Consider the following 23,358-nt stretch of genomic DNA (forward strand, 5'->3'; position numbering starts at 1 on the left):
ACACACCCCCACATGTCTACGTCAGTGTTTGGGAAGATTTGCATGACACCGGCAAATATCCACACAAAGAAAGAAGGAATAACTTTTATTCTCGCTGTAGTATTGTTGTAGCCGCCATATTGTGGAGACAGTGTGTTTAGTTGTAAAAGCTAAGCTACTTTGTTTGGCCTTCCAAAAGAGGATGATATACACGTTGTCATGCCTAGAGCTGATCTGAATTATATCAACTTCCTCACTCAAGCCCGCAGTGTGTGACGCTGTGTGACGCATTTTATGAAGGACTGTTTCCTGAACCTGCAGAGTAGCCTACAATGGTTCTGCGCTCAAAGGCTGTTTTATAAGATGGGGCAGTTCCAACTTTGCGAGGACAGTCTGGCGCTTCTGACTCACAGCCTGTAAGTACATGTTTTATATTTAAAGAATTTGCAACTAATGATTCAAGCGCGAGTTTTGAGCAGTGTAGAGTAGCACTTGTTTGTCATTTCTCCAGTCACAAATGCAGACATGGTTTTATGTTTGCGCGGTGAGATGTACACAACGCATAAAAACACAGTATAAGTCATTATAATCAGTAATTTAAAAAAATATAAAAAATGCCTAGTTTATAATGGGTTTTATTGGTTTTGTCTTGTTGTGTCGGGGCACACATCACAGTGTTAAGGGGCGTAACATTTCCATCACACGCTTGAGGTATTCAGCCAATCACAACGCACTGGATAGCTGGCCAATCAGAGCACACCTCACTTTTCAGAATGATGAGCTTTGTAAAAATCTATGCATTTCAGAAAGGCGGGGCATAGAGGAGAAAAAATAATGTACATTATGTGGAAAATAATGTGTTTTTTTTAACCTTAAACTGCATAAACACATTGCATTACACCAAATTCACAAAATAATGTTATTTTTAGCAACGTCATATGACCCCTTTAAGAAGGCAGTTTACATTAGTGTGTATTTACATGTGAACCCCTGCCTATAAAAAAATAAATGAATACATCCATCCATGATTCAGAAGAACAGTCCAAATAAAAATGTCAATTACTTTAGCTAACAGACATACCAAAACAACTTTTTTGCTGTATATAAAATTATGTTAAAATCCTATAAAATCAAATAATAAAGTGAATAAAAATGTATGATTCATCTGCAGTTATACAACACAGTTTGATTTATCAAATATAGGCAAATAAAACAAAAGAACAATATAGTAGGTTTAAACAACTTCAGAGCTAAAATAAACACTGGATACTATCTTGACACAATTGTTGTCCTATTATCAAAAAAATTTGGTTTATTTATTAATTATCATAATAATTAAATGTTTCGATTATCATACTGATCTTGCTGATTTTATCTACAGCGATCTCTGAGCTCATCACGACTACCTCTGCTTTCGTCGTAGCGATCTTTGAGCTCATCGCGACTACCTCTGCGTTCATCGTAGCGATCTCTTAGCTCATCGCGACTACCTCTGCGTTCATCGTAGCGATCTCTGAGCTCATCGCGACTACCTCTGCGTTCATCGTAGTGGTCTCTTAGCTCATCGCGACTACCTCTACGTTCATCGTAGCGATCTCTGAGGTCATCGCGGCTTCCTCTGCGGTCATCGTAGCGGTCTCTGAGCTCATCACGACTACCTCTACGTTCATCATAGCGATCTCTGAGGTCATCGCGGCTTCCTCTGCGTTCATCGTAGTGGTCTCTGAGGTCATCACGACTTCCTCTGCGGTCATCATAGCGGTCTCTGAGGTCATCACGGCTTCCTCTGCGGTCATCGTAGCGATCTCTGAGGTCATCACGGCCTCCTTTATTGAGGTCATCACGGCTACCTCTGCGGTCATCGAAGTGATTTTTGAGGTCATCATTGAAAGCTTTGTCAGTTCCCTTTTCATTGATTGCCATAATGCCTGTATTCGCATCCTCTGTATTTTCTAGTGGTGGTTTGTCATGGTATTCCACAATTGGATTCCTGAGGCCATAAACAAACATACAGATGGGTAAAAACATATACTAACAATCAGGACCTACCATCCAAAAACCAACAATCACTTCATCTATTATTTTGAGAGCATATGGAGACCTACTCTATTTCATAGTTTTTTGGTTTCTGTTTCCGTTTGCGGCAGCAGCAAATGATGACTATTATGAGCACTGTAACTCCAGCAATACAACCAGCCACAATACCTATTGTAGCAAGATTCATAGAGGCTGTAAAAACAGAAAGACATGGAAATGAAAATCAGTCAAGGGTCAAAAAAGGGGTATAGGTCCACCCCTGAACCTCACCAAAACATATAATTGTTAAAAGTTTGTGTGTGTGTTTTGGAATAACATAAACTGATAAGAGTGTACATAGCAAATCATGTCAATTGTCATGTTGACATTAAGCTATAATATCAAGATCTTTCATATCAACCCATGGTAAAATAACTGGTAATATGACTAAAATAAATGATCATCTTAAAAAGAAAGAAAGCAAAGTGGCAATACTCACGCGGCATTACGGACAATGTCATGTTACATTTGGCTGATCCGACCTTATTGCTTGACTGGCAAATATAGTAACCCGATGTCTCCATGGACACATTGACCAAAGACAAAACTCCATCCTCTGTTGCACAAAATAATGTTTAAAATATAACATAGAGTGACAACGTATGTAATACTCTAGTCCACTGAAGAAGAGACAGAACTTACTTTCAGTGGTTTTGAGAGGAAATGCTTGAGGCATATTTTTGACACTATATCTTTCCCATTTGTATGTTGGTTTAGGTGAGCCCTCTTCAGAGACACAGGTAAGGCTAATATTGTGTCCATATTCTGCTGTGCCTAATACCTTACAAACGGGTTGTGATGGTGCAACTGAAAAAAAAAATTAGATATTCATTCAACATTTTTTAGAAGGATTCTTCTAAACATGTATATATTGACTTTTCTTTTGAGACAAAGTGCCAAAGATCTTACCCTGAACCAAAAGAAAAGTAGTGTCAGATATTTTGCCTTCAATGTCTCCAGGAATCTGAACAAAACATTGAATTCTTCTGCTCTCTTTAAGAGTGACTTGTTTTAGAGTCAATTTCGATGTTTTTGAATTAAAGTCCGTGTCTATCATGGCTTTACCTTGATAGTCTGATCCAATGTCTACTTTACCATAGGAGTAAAAGTAACCGAAAATGACCTATGAGGCCAAAACAAAGAACAATTTTTGGCTTCATTGTGATAGTTTATTCGTTATTATACAGATATAGTTTTTACACTAATGGTGGTTAATGGTGTTTTGGTAGACAGTTGAAATTGTTCTAGCTTACCTTCTGCCCAGATATCTCATCAGCCTCACCAGTCCATGATATAACGATAAGATCATTATTTTGATTTTTAGGTTTAAAATTACATGTAAGGGTGACATCATCACCCCTGGCAACCTCCACAGTAGCTTGACTCATGGTCACTTCCAGTCCAGAACTAGCTGATATCACTATGAGGCAAAGAGAGAGAACTTCGTGCATATCATATTTAAAATACAAAATTCAAAATGCAGAATTTTTTTTTTTTAAACGCAGGATTTTATAATATTTCTCAAAGGTTTCAAAAAAACATTACATAGAATTGAAAAATGATTTTGAGATAAAAGGGAAATGTCAAATAAAAGGGAATGATCTGAAAATATTTAGTAAAATTCCTTTCTACATTTGAAAATGTTCTCACAGTATAACAAATCACAACTTCAGTTGCTCGGTAAACACGGTGTGGTTGTATCATTACACATTCTGATAATTAACTTATTTAATGATATAATTTATTCAATTCTTTCACATTGATAGATTATGGTATTTAAGAATGCATAAGTGCTGATGCTGTGTATGTGTCTATGTAAATAAATGAATGAAATAAGTAGGGGAAGAAATCTTCCATTTTTTTAGCCCTCGTCAGAACAGAGAAAATAAATACTTGAAAACATATCCTTTATCAAATATTACATACAGACCAACTGAAAAGAAAACAAATCACTGACACAAACTAATTATATCTAACATAATGTCATTGATTTGATCTTGACTGCTGGACTCATTGTGAATGTCAGGAAACCGTCCACCTCACCTGATATTAAACACAGGCTGCAAAAAATCAGCTTCCAGTTGGACATTTTGTCGTTCTTTAATCACACTGCAATAGATGGTGGTCCTCAGGTAGATTTTCTAATTATTATTATTTTTTATATATATCCTTATATATATATATATCCTTCCTGTGTGCTCACCGAAACTGCTTTGCTTCTGCGCCTGTGTCGACCACACCTTTATTGCACTATGGACTCTTATCCTCTTCCTCAAGTTTTACAAGGTGTAACAAAGTTGTAACAAAATGGCAGATGTGATATTAGTACAGATTAGGAGTCATTTCTGGAAAATGAACTGACATGCAAGGGGAAGTGGGTATTTACATAGCTAATAATAAGGGACATACTAAATATTACAGCTTTGGACCTCCCTGCATTTTTATTCAGGATGGCTTGTGTACAATATCACTTGATAAAGCAAAGGTTTACATGCGAATGCTTTGCTATCTGATTGTTTAAGTAATATTAAGAAGATTTCTTTATTGTTAACGTCTTTGAACAACCCATTTAAATCTAAAAACTGGACGTGTATTCCAGCTGTGGTGCGTTGCCGCACAAAACCAGCAGATGGTAGTGAGGGAGACATAACTGAAATTACAGGCACTTTGTGAACAGGTCATTTTTCCATTTAGTAAGGAAATATTCATCTTTACCAGACGCCATGCTCACAAAAACTTCCGTTTCTATTTACTGCTCAGCTGTGATAGTTAACAGACTTGCTCTCACTCTTTTCATATAAGCCATTTCATTTAAGCGCTTTTATTGTCTTCGTATCATTTCTGTCAGACTTCAGTAAAGAATATGCTGTAAATATCATTTTTGGTAACGGAATCAAAATTTGTAACATTGTCAAAAATATCTAAATAGATTAAATTTATCTAAATATCTAAATTTTATTTTGCTTTTCTTCTGCTTTTTTTTTTTTTTTATACAGTTATCTGTGTCTTAGTACAGAAGCAGTCATGGTATTTTGGTCTTTCAGTATGTTATACAGCTTTCTATATTATTATTAAATTTCAGTATTTTATATTGACATGTAGCAAGATGTACTGTCATTTAAAAAAATAGTTGAATAATACAGTTTTTATAAAAAAAATGTGAGATGGGGTTAAATTGTGAAATAAAAAGTGCTTAAAATTAATTTGGAAAATAGACACTTTAAACATATTGTCACCGTAGGCTTTTTTGGTTGTTTGTTTCTTACTGTATTTCTTAATAATTCACTACATTGTTCATAAAACAAAGCTTTTCTCCCGTTCCTTTTTTTGCACATGACCAATAACGCATGCCAGGTCTACATGTGTCCAAATTGTATTCAAAACTTGAAAGTGTAATTATGGTTAACGATCAATGTCCGTGTGTCCTTTGGAGGTGGTCCTGTGTGAGTGGAGTCGCTCTGATGGGGGGAACACTCTCTCAGGCTCAGATGCTGTGTGACTGATGAGTGAGTGCATCGGTGAGCCTCTGTATTGTGTTTTGAGGATTTGGGCTTAAATATTCAAAATGGCGGACGGAGGAGCAGCGAGTCAAGATGAGAGTTCAGGACCAGGTAATCATTACTGCATTTTACATATTCATATTCATATTCAAACACTCTTTCTCTCAGCCCAGTAAAGCGTGGTAGGGAAACCGTAAACGAAATAGTCAAACCCGATGTTGCACTCATATGCACCCTAAATAAACGTATCGGGGAATAATTCTCTGTGTGTGCGCGACGGTGAAACTGGCGATGCAGTGCGACGGCAAATTAAAGGAAAATGCTTCCTTTGTGTGATTAGAGCAGCCGCGTTACATATTCATACCGCCGCCGAGAAATCGCCGCTTTGCATATTTTATTAGTCATAATCGGCGACAGCTGGCGGGGTTTTGCACTGTCCCCGTTCAAAGGTTGTTAGAATTTTACAGTTAATCATAACTAAAGGCTGCGGTGTGCATGCTAAGCGGCTAAAGCTACTCCAGCGGCTTTGTGTTGCTCTATTGTGCCGTGAGCCAATCCCACATATAAAGCTTTGAATATTCATTCGTTTGCAATCAGCCGGCGTCTGCGCAACGTGTTTACGGTGAAAATATGAAAGAGCAGAGCAGCTGGGGCTTGCTTGGTGTACGGTTAGGACATGGCGTGATTTTTTTTATGCCTATTCTCTTGCCTTTTGTGCCCATTGCAGGCGTGTAGCCCTGTTATGTTATTCATGTGGGCCTTCTAGAGCTCAGAATGCGCTGTTCAGCATATTCTATCAGAATGAATCCATTTCATTGTTGAAGGATGGTGGAACGTGCCAAAATGGAACTCTGACGGCAGTTTAAACAATGTATCCAGTCCGGTTGTGATAAATTGATACTTTGTAGCACAGCCGGTGTTTCTGTAACGTATCAGTCTGTCTGCTGAAGGAGATGTGTATGCAGGCATCATGCCAGCTTTATTTGTTAGTCTAATATGTGATCCGCAAATAGTGAACAGCGTCTCCAGCTCCACTATTGTTCCAGAAGCTGTATGCTTGTGTGTGTATTTAGTCATTTTACTGTGTTTCATCATCCGTTAACAGCCAAAAAAAGTCCGTTTTACTATTTTTATTCTCTTGTGAAAAATAGTATTTATTACTTTAGTTATCATATTGCTTACAATCATTAATATAACTCTCAATCGTGGCGTGGTTTTGTATCTAAGTTCTTCGAATCACAGATATTCACTGTTGAGCTGATATTCAGATCTAATTCATCATTGGTAGTTTTATTCGTATATCGTTTTTCACACCACTTTACAGAACAGCTTGACAGAAATTCATAACGTTAATGTTTGTAATAGTCCACGTTTGGCAGTTTACAGTTTTCTATGGTAAATATCGCTTTATGTGGGTAAAGTTGGATATCTGCATCACAACCGTAGATTGAACAGTAATTTTTCTAAGGTTTCATCTAATATTTATATTTCATTTATCAAAGGTTTTAGTTAATAGTAACTAGATGATGCATATCTGGGTTAAAGATTTTGGTCATTTTTACCAGCCTATAATATTGCTTTTATACAGTTGTTCCTGTAATTAATATAGAGTATTTTACATTTAAGGCAAAACAGTGTCTTGGCTCATCAAAAATCAAAGACCACAAACCTAACTGTTGAAATTTTTATGGTTATGTTATCTTTCACCCTGATGTCTCACTACAAGAGAAACTTTTTACCACTTTTTTATCTGCTTTAAAAATCTTTTGTATCACCCTTCTCTCATTTAACATGAATTCTCTGACTACATGAGAACTATTTGGTTTGTAATTTAAATGAGCATATAATTGTTTGGCTTCAGACTTGTCAGGAAGGAGTCGGGTCTAACAGACCCTGCTTTATAACTGATAACATTTTCACTCTGTGTGTAGGGCTTAGAGAGACAATGACGTGCTGAAACTTGTTTGTTTCCTGTATTCACCGCTCATTCCTATAGTGTAAATGACCTGCATGAATCCTTAATTTAATTTTTGCAGCAACTCACACTTTTCAAGCGTAGTAGTGAAACTTCATGGCATTTTGCATCTCTCTTTGACCATCTGTCTGTGTTTTTTTTTCTTTTGCTCGAGTTTCTCTTCATGCTCTGCTGATGTGAACATGTAGAAACAGCCCCTGCAGGCTAACAGCCTATTAATTAAAATAATTATAGACCTAAAATCAAGTGAGAGTTGGTGGTTTTTGCCAGCCTTTGAGAATTACGTGCAACAATCCTCTTTGTATTTATATGTGGCAGATTGGAGTGGCTTCATGTTGTGCACGTAAATGGTTTTGTCATATTAAATTATAATATATGAGTGAAAATGATTGTAATCTGTGAATGGTTTCCATCATACTATCAAGTGTCTTTAATTTTTCATCAGTTTCTCCCTGAAACTCAAATGTAATGTGTTTTCAAATTTCATTATGAATGATGTTATTTGTTCCTGCTTGCTGGTAATGAAATAGTTTTGTCGTCTGTGCTGAATTCAGTCCTCTTTTCCATGAAATGCCTGTTTATTAAGTATAATATTTGCATACATTTTTTTTATTTTTTTTGCTAATTTGAATATTACTCTCCAGGTTAGTTTTGTCATAAAACTAAACTGTCAAATGGTTTTCATACTAGTTTCTCTTTTAGATAAGAAGTTAAGAAAAATTACAGCTGTAACATGAAACTATAGCTGTTTTGTAGGATTATGCTAGTCTTGTAATCCTTCTGTCGTCTGAATTAAGTTTAGCACTCTGAAAAAGTATTTTAAATGTCAGCAATACTTCCTTGTGAATAGGCGGATTTCTTTCTGCTTACTCTGTCAGATCTTTGTTCTAATGTTCAAATCTCTGTTTTGTTGTAATTAGGCCAAGCTTTGAAAATATCATAATGAGGTGCACAGTTAATCTGGATATGCAAAGCAGACTTCATGTTCTTTTCCAGACAATACGGCTACAGGAGTCACGGAATTTGATCCGTGAAGTGTCTGGGCCACAGGGGGCTGTGTGAATAGGATGGTGGAGAATGGCAAGTAATTTACTTCCCGAACAGCTTCATCCGCAACCTCTGGTGCTTAGAATGTATAAGAAATGCAACCTGCTGTCTTTATGTCCAGATACCGTCCTTGCCGGTTTGTGTGCTTTGATCGCATTGACAGAAAGCTCACCTGTTTCACCTAATTTGACCAGCGCTCCGTAGGTAATTGGGCTTGTGCATTGACACTCTTTTTTTTTTTCATTCCTCCTTTTTTCCCTCCAAAGCGATCCAATTAATATGCTAATGAAATGATAAATATTTATGAGCATTTAAATTAGGGAGAAAGCTCTCGGAGCGCTGTGCGAAATGAATTGCTTGCAGGACTTCAAAGTGTTGCTCGACTAATGAAGTGAGGCAGATTTGCATATGGCTTTAATCAGCTGCATACTTATGCTTTATTACGCCGATGACAGCCGCTGCGCTTCTGTTCCGTTCCAAAATGAAAACGAACTTCTTCACACTCTAGTTGTTATGACAATCATGGCACAGAGAGAGTGAGTGAGAGAGAGAGCAAAGCAAGCAAGCAAGCCGGAGAGACTGAGAGAAAGGCAGCCATAGTTTCACTGAAGCTTAGCTGTGCTCTGCACACGTGTTGTTTTTTTCACTCCAAACCGTTTAGTTACACAGAGAGAGACTCCTTTGCTATTTAGGGTTGTCTGTGAAAGGGGTGCTAAGTTTGTTGTGATGCTCGTAGAGACGCTTGACAAGGCAGGTGCAGCTGGTGAGTGATGTTTGTGGTCGGCAACAACATTTTAAGATCTGTTTTACCCTATAGTGATGCTATGCTCTCTGGAGTTGAGTAGTCAACGTTGTTGGTTTGTGCATTTACAGCATTCAGATTTTTTCAAACTTTGAGACATTCTGTGTAGTCAATGGCATATTAAGTAGGAATATTTTTGAAGTGTTTGTTTAAAAAAAAAAATGGGTCATGGGGTTGTTACTGTCTCACTCTTGTAAGTCACTGACTGATTGGTCTTTGAAGAGAAACTGAAAGTCAGACCTTTCTCTGTCTGTTCCAGATTCTAAAATGAGTAATCCATCGGAAACAAGTAAATGTGCAATGGAGAGCGGGAATGAAAACACTGGTGAGCTACTCAAGGAACCGTTGGCTCCTTAACTTGCATGTTCATATATTTTCTCCAGTAGTCTGCTCAGATCTTTTGCATTGATCTTTCTAACACAACTTTCTTTTAACGTCTGAGTGAGTTGAAAGACCATCACTTCACAATTTGTACGTTGTAAAGGGTCACTTGTGCTGATTTGACTGAGGTTGAACATTTAGGACAATGAGTCTCAATATGTATCGCAGAACGTTTTTTTTATTTTTTATTTTTTTTAAGATTGAAATAAGAAAGGCCATGGAGCTGAATAACTTGGTTGAAAAGACCTTTTTGTGTGGCTCTGATCTATTGTAACATTGACTGCTTTTCTTCTTCCAGGTGCCCAAACAAATGGACTGGACTTTCACAGGCAGACTGTGCAAACAACAAACGCAATCACCAACGCACACGCACAGGCCTTGCTCCAACAGGTAGAATCTTTTTCTCTGAGTTCACACACACATTTGTGGTCTGTGACATGGATGAAAGCGCAATAGGAATTTAAAGATGTCCCCAGGGCCCGTGTCTTAGTCACAAAACCGGCACTGTCTTGACCTGCGTGTGTCATTATCATGTTTCAGAGAGACTGCAGAGGTTTTCCAGCTGATGTCATGCATCATTGTGTCTATTTCAAAATAATGTGTGAGATTTGTCGTAACTTAGAAGATTGGAGATTTAAAGAACAACATGCTATCTCCTGCTTACAGGGGAAATTTTTGGGGCTCATATGCTAATTAGCTGCTCTGCAGTTGCTCGGAAACAGATGGTTGAGAATATGCAAATCTATGCAGAATTTACATGTACTGCATAACAGTTTCATTAATTAGCATACCCGCTTTGCTCTCTGCTTGAAGTCTCAGAAGGCTGCGGTATATTTTTATCACCATAAATGGGCGACGAACAAAACACATTTGATTTTGGAGAGGAATTTTAGGATGGTCTTCCTCTGTATATGCTTTCTCTGCCCCCATTTCCTCGTAGATTGGTCAAAAGGTTTGCTGCTGCCACCAAACTGGAACATTTAAACCAGAAAAAGCATGAACCCTATCGTGCAAAAGAGTACAGCAGTGCCTGTCTGCTTTTTCAGTGGTCTTTGCTCCGAAAGTGTCTCTCCCCATTCATTTTTCCGTTGAGATTTTAAAAGTCTTTGTTAAAGAGTTAAAAGCCATAAACCAAACTAGCCACTAGGTGAATTACAACATTACAGACATAGATTTGTGTACATTTTGGCAAAAATTTAAAAAAAAACTGTGAGGAAAAGAACATCAAGCATTGCAATTGATATCACCAAATATAGAGCTGTTGTTTAAAATCTGTTGACTATAGTTATATAAACAATATATTATACATTTATTGTAAACTATTCATGTATAAATATTTAAAACAGAGAGCGAAGGCAGACTGACTACATCATTTGCAGTGCTTCATGAGCTGAAATGTGCAGAATTATGGGTAATGCAGTTTTTCACGAGGAGTCCCACTTTTATACATTGTTTTTAAAATAAGTTAAAATAACATGTTGCCTGTTCATAGTATAGTACTGCACTATTCATCATTTTCTTCATCCTGTACAGGTGGGTATCGATTTCTTTTTTTTTTTTTTCATTTTTTTTTTTATGTTGTAGAATCCTTTTTGTGACTGGAAAAATCAGCTTTAGGTTGACCCTTACTTGTCATTAGCACTTCACTAGCACTGATTGGCCGACCTAGAACCTGGACAGGCTTTAGTTTCATTGCATTTTTGTCACAATCAAACTATCAGTGTGGTATATACACATAACCCTGTTATATAGTGACTTCACGGTGTTCTATTTCATGCATAAATTGAGTATTTAGCTAAATGTTTTAAAATCATGCACACTCAAAGATTTTAGTATGGGTTGATATAGTTATTAAATATAATTAATCATGGCTAACTTTAAATTGGCAATTTCGACAATGGCAACATCTGCAACTGCCTTTTATTAAATAAACACACTGAATCCAGGGTAAAGCGTTGTGAGTAACGGGGTAATTATTACCACCTTGAGAGTTTTACAGAAATGGGCCTAATGCCAAATGTGGTGATGAGAGATTAAGCGAATTCTTGTCTTTGTTTCTTTGTCTCAATCTCTTTTCTGCAGTTGACTTTGACTCCGGCGCAGCAGCAGTTATTGCTGCAGCAGGCTCAGGCTCAGCTCTTAGCAGCAGCGGTGCAGCATTCAGCCGGCCAGCAGAGCAGCACTACAGGAGCCAGCATCTCTGCCTCCGCTGCCACCCCCATCACCCAGATCCCCCTCTCCCAACCCATCCAGATCACACCTGTAAGACAGCGCAGTTTCATTCATCCCAGTCTCAGTGCTGAAATAGCCGTTTTATTTGATTGTAGCGACACCATTCTTTCAATATGATATTGTCTTTTAAATAAAGGGCAAACCCCAATGGATGACAGACATTAAGGAAAAGACTTTCTAAAAATATATTTTTTAAATTTTATTTAAATATTTGCCCTTGCAGTATTTGTCTTGCCCTGAAGCGAAGTGTTTTTTAATGAAATTTAACATTTAGCCAAATATAGGACATTGGCTGAAAGAAATGGTAACAAATATGTCAGTGGAAAAGAGAACATATTAAGGGATAAATATACTATTTTGGATGGAGTTTGGAGACCTTTCAAATTGTTCTTAAAATGTGGTGGACTTGAAAATGTGTTGAAAGACGACTGATATTGTATATGAATACATATTGTATATTTACATGGGTATAGTTAAAATGCAACAAAATATGAAAAAACATTAATATTTTGTTCTTCAGGCCCTTCAGCTATTTATACGAAGGAAGCTGCATCTGAAGTGTATGTTTAAAAAAGGGGTGCATTTGAACACTTTTAAATTGGCAAAAGCATTTCTACTAGGATCAAAATAGCAGAAAATACTATATCATATAAATGCTGATTGACATGGCAACAGAAAAATTTATTTTTCCAACAAAATCTAAAACATCTTTACTGTTGAACCCCACTCGTTTTAAGTGGTGAGGTTGTCATGGCAGTCATAGCTTAACTGGTGCACTTGGTATAGTGACACATACTAACATTGTGTTTGTGTGGAACAATACAGCAGTTACAGCAACTGCAGCAGCAGAACCTCAACCTGCAGCAGTTTGTGCTGGTCCAGCCGGGCCACCACATTGCAACACAGCTGCAGCCCGCGCAGTTCATCATCTCGCAGACACCACAGGGTCAGCAGAGTGAGTCTCGTGTCATCTTAACCTTTCTGGATCTCTCCGTTCCTCCATGTGATCAGCCTATCTGATTGTTTCGTCTTTCCTCTTCCTCTAACCAGGTCTCCTACAGGCCCAGAACCTTCTAACTCAACTACCTCAAAGCCAAGCCAACCTCCTGCAGACCCAGCCAAGCATCACACTTGCCACACAGGTCAGGGCCATCCCATTTACCCACTGCATCCATTTGTACACATCATCTAGATTGTTTTATTTTTATGAAAAATCTGTTAGATTTGCATACATTTCAAAATCCAAAACTTCTTAACACCTTTTCCTTTCACTTCACAGCCTGCTACACCCACACGCACGATAGCAGCGACCCCCATCCAATCCCTTCCTCACAGCCAGACGACACCAAAGCACATCGACACACCCAGCCTGGAGGAGCCCAGCGACCTGGAGGAGCTAGAGCAGTTTGCCAAGACCTTCAAACAGAGACGCATCAAACTGGGCTTCACGCAGGTAAACTGGACTTCCCTCTTCACGCGGTTTGTCTTGCTGCACACTGTTGTTGATTTCACTATTCCGAAGTCTCCGATGGTATTTAATCATCCAGGTCATCACCGAATGCGAATTATAACCATCTGAGACTCAGAAGGTGACTTGTAAATTCTGCATGACTTTTTCAGAGTTTAAAATTTGAATGCTATTGTGTTGCTTATACCAGGGGGATGTTGGCCTTGCCATGGGAAAACTTTATGGAAATGACTTCAGCCAAACCACCATTTCTCGCTTTGAGGCCTTGAACCTGAGCTTTAAGAACATGTGCAAACTGAAGCCTCTGCTTGAAAAATGGCTTAATGATGCAGGTATGTATTTTCTCTGCTCTGCATTTCACTCAAGAATGTTAGAAAGGATTTGAAGATTCCTGTTGCATTCCTCTTTAGTTTTGGAGTTGCTCTGAGTACTGCAGGTCTTTTTTTATGCTAAACTAATGTTTTACTTAATGTTGCTAAGTAGTAGAGCTGATGCTTCGAGGCACATGTGCAGTGCTGTTTGGCACAGGTGCTTATATCACTCCTTCTTTGTGCTTTTGTGCGCGCTGTTTGTGCAGAGAACCAGACGTCTGACCAGGCCCTGTCCAGTCCCAGCTCTCTTGGCTCACCTGGGCTGGGCATGGAGGGCTTGAACCGCCGCCGCAAGAAGAGGACCAGCATTGAGACCAACATCAGAGTGGCCTTAGAGAAGAGCTTTCTGGAGGTGAGCGACATCTCGCATCAGAGCTTATTAGATGAGCCGTTATTAAAGTTTTACTGGTGCAAAATCTTCCCCTGGTTTTTGGTGACAATGTGATGGAACTATTAATTAAATGATGAATTAGTGTTTATTAATAATGCAATTAATATTTTCTGCAATTCAGTGTATTAATTGTATTACTATTAATGTACATTAAATAATTATTATTTATGCTCATTAATATTTTCTGTAATTTATACACAGATTTATATTCCATTTTATTATAATTGCACTTTATTATTTAAATAATTAATTCTTTACACTATTAATATAAACTGCAATTAGGTAGTGGTAAAATATTTTTATAATACAATAATTTGTATTTATTTATAATAATTGTATTTATGTTAATAATAATTTAATTTCTCCTGATTCAGTTTACACAGATTTATATTACTTATTATTTGTATTAATATAATTGTTATTGTTTTTTGTAAGTACTAGTGTACTTTTTTTATTACTACTAAATATTAACATTTTCTATAATTCAGTTTACATAGTTTTGTATTCAATTGTATTTGTTGCTATTAGTAGAAGTACTAGTAATGTAATTTTATATATGATTATTATTATAATTTAACTAAATAACAATAATAATACAGTAATGTAAAAGTGTAATTTGAGAACTACAGAAAATGTTTGTATGTTCTACCTTCTTTTATTATAAGAAACGGATACTTGTAGGTCTTTGTGATTTGTTTTTGCCGTAAGGGCGTTTCTTGTGCTTTTGCCCTTTTCAAGCAGAATCCAAAACCTACCTCTGAAGAGATCACCATGATCGCGGACCAGCTCAACATGGAGAAAGAGGTGATCCGAGTATGGTTCTGTAACCGCAGACAGAAAGAGAAGAGGATCAACCCACCCAGCAGTGGCAGTGCCATCAGCACTCCTATCAAAGCAATCTTCTCTCCCACCACACCTCTGGTACGAGACATGCAAACTGCCTCCTTTCATTCATCACAGCAGATTAGACTGCTGGAAATAGTGCTTAACCTCCTCCTCCTTTCCCTTGTTACAGGCACCGAGTACAGCAAGTCTTGTGACCAGTAACACTCTCACCAGCACTAGTGTCTCCAGCGTCGGTTTCACTGGTAGGCAAGAAAAGCCTAAAGATGTCCGAAAGCATTCCTATTGTTCACTTCACAATCTTTAAAAGAGGCTTTTCTTCCTCCAGGCACAAGTATTGGCTCGGCTAGCACTAACACTGCATCAGTCATCTCCACTGCACCAGTGATCACCACCGCAGCATCCTCTCCTTCGCTCAGCCCTTCTCCCAACGCAGTGCAGACGTCCTCCTCCGAACACACTTCAGTTCAGGAGATGGTGACAGCAGTAAGTCAGGCACCTTCCTCCCTGGCAGCAACTCTGGGCACTGGACAGGTGATGGTGGCTGGGCCCAGCCTTTCAGCGGCACTGCAAGGAGCCACCCAGCTGCCCACCAGCGCCAGCATCGCTGCCATGGCTGCAGCCGCAGGCCTCAATCCTGGGCTCATGGCGTCTTCACAGTTCACTCCTGGGTAAGTGTCATTTTAGTTCTCTGAAAGAGCATCAACTTCAAGCTTGTGATTGGACATCTGTGTGTTTAATACTATTCTCTGGTGTTTCCTGTGCAGCGGGGCTTTTCTAAGTTTGGCACCCGGTGGTCTCGGAAGCGCTTTGAGTCCAGCACTGATGAGCAACAGCACCTTGGCCACAATCCAAGGTGTGTGGAGCGGCAAGTACAATTATATTTACAATATGGCTCTGCATATGCTTATTAATCTTGGCATCACCAGTAAGATGAATATGTGGCAGTAAAACAGATGTTTTAGTGGCCCTTGTGTCACTCTACACTCTCAGAAGCTTTCTGCAGTCAATATGTTTGCATACAATTCCAAGATATTAAATGACTTATTTGCATACAAAGAAAATATTCTAAACAACATATTTGCATACAGTGCAAACCTTTTTATATTTAAATTTGAAAGTTCATGTTACCATCTGAATGTATTAGGGTTTGTTTTTTTTTTTGTTTTTTTTACTCTTTTATAGAAGATTATGATGATTCTTATTTATATTATTTCTTATAAGAAGTGTATTTCATCATTATGAAATAATAATAGTAATAATAATAATGAATATAAAAAGAAAACGAAGAAAATTGTTCTTAAAACAATAATAATAATTGTGTATTTTTTAATTGAGTGTCAATCTGATTTGGTAGATGTCATTGGTAACAATAGAAAGGCTTGTTTGTTCAAAAATAGACCTTTCAATGCAAATTATTTTAACATTTATTTATAATAACTTATTAAAATATAAATTTTCTTTAATTCAGTTTATATTACATTATGTTATTGTTTGTTATTAGTAGTAGTAGTAGTGTACTTGTTACATTATTACTACAACTTAATAATATAATATGAATAATTGTAGTAGTGATAATAATAATATTTTTCTGTAATTCGTTTTACATGTAAGGGGCTGGGTATGTGAAGAACAGTCAGAAGATTCATCTTAAGTCAATTTCTATATCGCTGCATCTTTGTTCTAGTAATTTGATTTGTTAAAGGCCACTGCTCTGTTTCAATATTTTGAACACCTGGTGTTAAAATGTTATTCATTGTCTCTTTAGCTCTGGCATCTAGTGGCAGTCTGCCCATTACGTCTCTGGATGGGAGCGGGAACTTTCTGTTTGCCAACACCAGCGCCGGCAGCACCCCTAACCTTGTGACGGCTCCGCTCTTTCTGAACCCTCAGAACTTGTCACTGCTCGCCAGTAACCCGGTCAGCCTGGTGTCTGCAGGAGGGGCCGCGGGGGCCGGAGCCCTCAACCTGCACATCACCGCCGATGCCCACCAGAGCGTTGTCACTACAGCAACTATGCCCGCCTCCACCATCACCACGGCCTCTAAGGCCCAGTGAAAGCTTTACCCACTCCTCCTCTCCTAGACCCCTTTCCTTTCATTTCCTTTAGTTTTCTCTTGCTACCACCAAAAACAAACCTTTTGAATAGGATTTAATGTCGTTTTAACGTTATTTTAATGTTTGAGTTTGTATGTTATAACTTTACACCTTAATCTGCGATGTTTGGACCTCACTGATGGGTTGACTTCATCCAAATCAACCGTAAGCGAATGTTGGCGTCTCCACAGAGCTTGCATCAGGAGAGCAGAAACCTCCCTGGACATTGTGCCAAGTCTCTGTGCGACGCAAAGACATATTCGTTTCAACGAACTCGCTCTTTTCTCCCATTTTCACACGAAACCTCTTCTTCAGAGGTATTTCTGAAATGCTTTTAACCAAAAAACTTTGTTTACTCTGTGTTGAATGAAACCTTCTTACTGCTGACAGTAACCTCTTCTTCCTCACTGTAGAGAAATGTTCTGTCTATGATTTCACTGAAGATCATGCTTTACAGACGCTCCTGTCCCCGTGGAACGTTTCCTTTTAGATGCACATGATATATTTTTATTTAGCTTTGTGTCCAGTATCTTACTAACTTGTGGTTACAAGGCTTTAAATGGAGTAATATGCGGCTGTGATGCTGTTTCATTGCTTTAAGGAATCGTTCGACTGGCCTTTCTTTCTAGTGAAACTTCAGATATTGTCTTCATATCTTTTCATAGTTTCAGTAGCAGAAGACTAGTCTGGGTCTGAATCCTCACCCAGTAACGGGCTCACTTAATATACTAAAAGCTTTAACGAATTATGAAATGATTCGTCAATGAGGAGTTGTTCAGCGTGGGCAAAAGTAACTGAGCAGTACCATCTACTTTGAAGCTTCAGTAACTGAGAGCTGGCGACGTTAGCATCCGGACTACATAGCCACGTAAGGTTAACCTCCTCACGGTCTTCCTAACATGGGATGTGCTCACGGTATCACCACCTGATTGTGAAGATGTAGGTCAAGCGAGATAAAGTTGAGGTGGATGATGTTCATGTTTTTTTTTTTTTTTTTTTATAGGATCTTTTTTTTTTTTTTTTTTTTTTTTTTTTACTTGTGCACAGTATCTGTACCAAAAAACTGGATTTGAGAACTGCAGTCTGCTCGGTTTTTAGCAGAACATCTGTCACGCTTTAAGAGGTCTTTGTATTGCCTCTATTTCAAGATATACCAAAAATCTTTGTTATACCTGTTGCTGTATATTGCTACTGTAGCGTAGTTTAAGCCTAAATATTTATGAGCGAAGGCTCTCGGTAGACCACAGGAAATATAATGCAATATTCTGATCTTTTCCAAAGACGAAAACATAGTTCTTCTTTTTGTTTTTTTTCTTCTTTTATTTGAAATGGCTGTCCCTCCTCAATTTTGTAGTGTCAGTGAAACTAACCAAATAGATCCGAGGCGAGAGCAGGACGTGATACTACAGCAAAGGACCAGTTTGAGGTTTGGGATTGTCCTTTCTGCTGGTCAATGATGAGGACTTTGAGTGACAAGTGGGGGAGTCGTTTTCCCATTCTGTTCAGATCATTGGAAATTGTAAACGTGAAGTAAAGCGTGTTCTTACCAGAAGAACAGGCTTTTTGAACATTTTCCCTTCTTTGTAGTTGCAAGGTGCCAGATTCAGTCCTCCATAAGCTGAAATCAGGGCCTTCTCTAAATTTCACTCCAGCCCATTGTGTTGGCTGTACCATGGAGGACAGTAGTGGGGCCTCAAAATATCCGTTATAAAGGGGTGAGAACGTATTTAGGGGTTTTATCCGGATGGTCTGTTTCTTTTTTTCCCTACCAATGTAATGCAGCCATGATGTAAAGCTTGAACCAAAGTCGATTTCTCACTAGCTGCTGTGCCTGTGTGGGTCAGTGCAGTGCTGACCACACTTTCACTACTCACTACTGACAAACTTTACCATCTATTACACTTCTTTTAAACCCTACTCCTTTGACTCGCGTTGTCCAACAAATATGAAGAAATATAGCTTCTCTAGCGCAGTGCTAACTTGTTTTACCTCGCGATATCCAAACGTTTAATGATCCAAAGAGAATCTTAAGGGCCTTGTGTTTAAGTGCTGTTGAGATTTTGGGAGTCTGCGTCCTTTATTTCATTCTTTTACCTTTACGCCGAGTCTTTGTTTTGGATGTAATCTCATAGTACTCAACAACCCATGCTGCGTTTCGACGAATGAATAGCAATAGAAATATCAAGAGTCCGCCGAACTCTTAATTTAAAATCCAGAAGAACCTGTGAAAGTGCAAAAGGCTCTAAAATGGCTTAATTTGACAAGAATGTGGATTTTTAGTATTCCATTGGTACACTGTCTAGACTTGTTGTTGATCATGAACAACGGAGAACAGGAATTCTGGGAGAATTACAGTGCTGTTTTATCCGTAGCATTGCTTTTAACACTCTCACATTTTAATTTCTGTGATGAAGAGGTCAGAGTCTCCCCTTACTGTCCCTTTTGTCATTTGTTACTGTGGCCCGGTCTGTCAATTTTTGTTTTACGACTGTTTGTTAGCAATGCGATGTGTGTTTTATTGTTGATATGATTTGAAATACCTCAGCAGCACTTACATGGAAGGTTCACTTTAAGCAAAAGACAACAGTAGTCAGCTCCAGAATGTACAAAAGCTGATTCTGACAGTCCATTTTAAAATGACCAATGTGTAAAACAAAACTACGAAGTATAACAGGAAAATCTGTAATAACAATGTCACATAAGTCTACTACTGCTATTTCAAGTACTACTACTATTACTACTTAAAGGGTATGTCCAGGTTAACTTGTAATGAATATTTTGTTATCATACTTGCCAAAGTAAAAAAAAAAAAAAAAAAAGCCTTTGTCTTTGCGGCTGGGTCTTGTTGCTGCTCATTCCGCTGGTTCTGTCCGGAAATTTCAATGTAGCCTCTCTGGACATGTAGATTTATGTGTTGTTTTGCGCATTAGTGTCACGACCCGGTGGTCGCCGGGACTGAGGGGAGTTACTGATATATTTATCTGAGGAATGACTCAAAAGATAAGAGAACTTCTTTTCTAAATTCTATATATATCCACTTATGTAAGATGCTCATATTTTATATTTGAACTAATATCTAGTTTGAATGTAGTGTTTTTGTCATGCTTATTCACTAAAAGAAAAGAAAAAAAAATACTTCATTTATATTATAGGTATTTAAAAAAATTAAAAAATAAACAAAAAAAAGTCAAGACCAAAAATTGCAACCACACCCTTGTGATGTGGGAGTGGCTGTTGTGTGCCCTGCCCACATTTAAATGTGGTTTGTTTGAGTGGGAGGGGCTTGTGATGGTGCTCCTAAAGGAAAGCCCCAAGCTTCCGTTGATGTAACAGACTTGATGGCACCAAATTAGTTTTTTTTTTTTTTTTTTTGGCTTTAGTTTTTATGCATTTTATTTGCCATGTTGCTTTTTAACAATCTTTAACAATCATTTGAGTTTAATTACTTCATGCCTTTTTTTATTTGTTTGTATATCACAAGGGAGCAACGTCACTGGCTTTCTTAGTTTGACAAAAACTTGCATTTATCATTTATGCCTTACTATTATTTCTGAGTTTGACACATTGTAGCAAACTTTAACATGTTGATGTGAGAGATGATTTTGTTTGGTTGTGAATTTGTGTGTGTGTGAAAGGGGATGCAACAGAGCATGCACCAATGTCAAAACTCACATGGTGCATATCAACCATGAAAATAACGCTGTGAGTTTTATTTGTGTTTTGTGATATTTTGGAAGTGTTGCTACCTATTTTTTTGTAGGTAAAATTCAAGCCGGTTGGATACCTGTTAAAAGCTTTACTAATAACTCAACTGCAGCTGATGTGTAGAGGGCGCTAGTGGTGCATTTACTTTGAAAGATAATACTTAAGAGAGGTTCTGTCTGACGTCATATCTTAAAAGTGAGACTTTTTAGTGAGACTCATTGGTAGGAAATACAGGAAACTGATTTTTTTTTTTAAGTGGATATAAGGACGCATCATGCATCATTTGATGCAATTGACCACTTGGCTGTAAATGCTATCCTTTTTAACCTGTGTGCTCATGAGATGTTTGGGATGGGATTTATCCAAGGATGTTGAACCTGGCAACAGCTCTGTAAATTTGAAGTTGTTGTGGATCCTTTTTGCCACTTGATTTTGGCGTGTGGATGCTCTGACATGTGATTGGATAGTTTACGATTGTAGCGGAGTTTGCCGCTGTAGACCCTCAGTCTAGTGACGAAATAGGATAGTTGAGGTCATGCACCAGAGAGCCAAGCGAGAGCTGGTCTGAGTAAAGGAGCTGTTGTATACCTCATTTCTAACTCGAAACGGAGTAAAAACTTGCTTAAATCTACTTCAAAAGATGAAATAATAATAAAAAAAGATCGGTCCCAGAACGGAAGCCTGCAGATGTCTGTTTAAAGTTTTGAGTGAGTAACCGGATGGATACCCAGAAGGCCGCACATGCATATTAGAAGCCCATCCCACTTATTTATATTTAGATTTTAGCACAAATTTAAGTTCACACTATAGCTCCTTATTAATTTTATACCAAAGCTTTTTTTTATTTGACAATCGTCTTTTTTATAAACCCCTAACCCTTATTTGTTGCTGGGCTTGTGCCGTTTGCTCTTCTGGGTTTGCAGTCTGCTTGTTCCTCACCTTCTCAGTGGTAACCAAAGACTTTCAGTGTGATTGTATGGACTAAACTCTCTCTTCTAGTGCCCTGCCTAAACCATCAGCTTGTGGTTTTAGATCATTGGTCACCTGTGGCCAAGTGGGCAGGGTTTAGTAGAAAGAGGAAGCAAAACAGCTCTGCCAGCTTCTGGAAAGGACTTAAATTAACCCCTCGTGGGTTGGGTGATGTTTTTTAATACACGCTGAAGGATGTCCTGGGCTCACTGCAACCTGCTCAGGATAAACTGTCCTCTGGAGTTCCACTCTGTGGCTGCAGCAAGGCAACACTCTTTCTATGATTGTCTACAGAAAACATGCAACGTCTCTCCATAAGTCATCTTTTAGGTGCCGTCGTCCCGTGGTTTCGCTGTTTTGTTGATGTCTTGTATCTAGCTTTGCTGTTTCCACTATCATGATTTCAATTGGTTCGATCAGCTGTGCAGCTATGCATCATTGTCCTCCATCCTGCAAGGGTGGCGTCTGAGCGACACGGCCTTTTTCAGATGAAGCGTAATAGTTTTATGCCAAGTGGAGGGTCGAAAGCAACTATAAGCTCTATCCCAAAGCAAAAATATCCAAATATGAAATGTTTTACAAGTGCAGATACCAAAGATTACTCTGTTCTTTTTCCTCTTCCTTCCCAAACCCTTCAGCTTGTGTATTAAGAAACAGAACCCAGCTCTGACAGTAGTCCTAACCTCAGTAATTCCAAAGCTTAGATGTATATTTTGGTATTTTTCTGAGATGTTTATGGGAAAGAAAAAAAAAAAGTTTTGTCGTTTTTAATTTTCTTGTTCCTTGGATCTGTTGCTCTTTTTCTGTCACAGCATGGAATTTAACTGCAAAACTGTCTTACTGTAGGTTAAAGAAATAGTATTTTTGTATGTTTTTGGATGTCAATGTATGTGATATCAGTTTCACTGCCCAACTTATTGTTTTTAAAACAAAATAGAAAAAAGATTAAGATAAAGATAAAAAAAGACTGTACATAATACTTTAGTCACTGATTTCAAAAGAAATCCCTCTCTGTACTCTCGTTTCCTGCGGCTGAAGCTGAAGGAATGTGTTCCATTTTCACCCTGTCACATACTGTAGATTGTACTTCTATATCTCCCTTCAGAACGCTGGAACTCACTGTTGTAATGGTGATGATTGGTTGGATTCGGAGTTTCACTACAGACCTGAACTCTAGTGCCACTCATGGCCTGTTATCAAGCGACATATACCCAAGACTGAACGCTAAACGGCTACATCGCTGTAGCTTAGAACTGAATGATTGTGTAGAATATAAGTATGTGAATCAGGATACATGGTAGATTTTGATGCATTCGTCTGCTGTATTTTGTTTGTTTTTTTATATATATATATAAAGATAATCTTTTACTGTAACTGTACAGTTATCTTTTGTTGTAAACATCATTAAACCATTTTCCAAGTGTTTTAGTATCCTTACATGTCTTTGATCTGGTAATATTTGCCATATTTTGGAAAGTGTTGATGAATTTATGGAGTTGATATTATTTTACATTTATTTGTA

General features: G+C 38.0%; 2 protein-coding genes across 2 annotated transcripts; one reads left to right on the forward strand and one right to left on the reverse strand.

The window, feature by feature from the left end:
* Window positions 1–566: 566 nt before the first annotated feature.
* gpa33b (glycoprotein A33 (transmembrane), paralog b) lies at window positions 567–4,308 on the reverse strand. The gene is made up of 7 exons (XM_059499409.1): window positions 4,099–4,308; window positions 3,309–3,475; window positions 2,965–3,178; window positions 2,698–2,862; window positions 2,495–2,611; window positions 2,085–2,208; window positions 567–1,969 (listed from the first exon to the last, which is right to left on the reverse strand). Exons 1-7 carry the CDS (start codon window positions 4,142–4,144, stop codon window positions 1,351–1,353), a joined length of 1,452 nt encoding a protein of 483 aa, XP_059355392.1. The 5' UTR covers window positions 4,145–4,308; the 3' UTR covers window positions 567–1,350.
* Window positions 4,309–5,481: 1,173 nt separating this feature from the next.
* LOC132095367 (POU domain, class 2, transcription factor 1-like) lies at window positions 5,482–22,791 on the forward strand. Its single transcript, XM_059500276.1, has 14 exons — window positions 5,482–5,666; window positions 9,639–9,704; window positions 10,059–10,150; window positions 11,843–12,020; window positions 12,807–12,947; window positions 13,043–13,134; window positions 13,272–13,445; window positions 13,651–13,792; window positions 14,038–14,183; window positions 14,964–15,143; window positions 15,238–15,310; window positions 15,394–15,736; window positions 15,833–15,921; window positions 16,834–22,791. Exons 1-14 carry the CDS (start codon window positions 5,621–5,623, stop codon window positions 17,121–17,123), a joined length of 2,052 nt encoding a protein of 683 aa, XP_059356259.1. The 5' UTR covers window positions 5,482–5,620; the 3' UTR covers window positions 17,124–22,791.
* The last annotated feature ends 567 nt before the right edge of the window (window positions 22,792–23,358 follow it).

Source organism: Carassius carassius, chromosome 19 (assembly GCF_963082965.1).
Source record: "Carassius carassius chromosome 19, fCarCar2.1, whole genome shotgun sequence".
Classification (NCBI taxonomy): domain Eukaryota; kingdom Metazoa; phylum Chordata; class Actinopteri; order Cypriniformes; family Cyprinidae; genus Carassius; species Carassius carassius.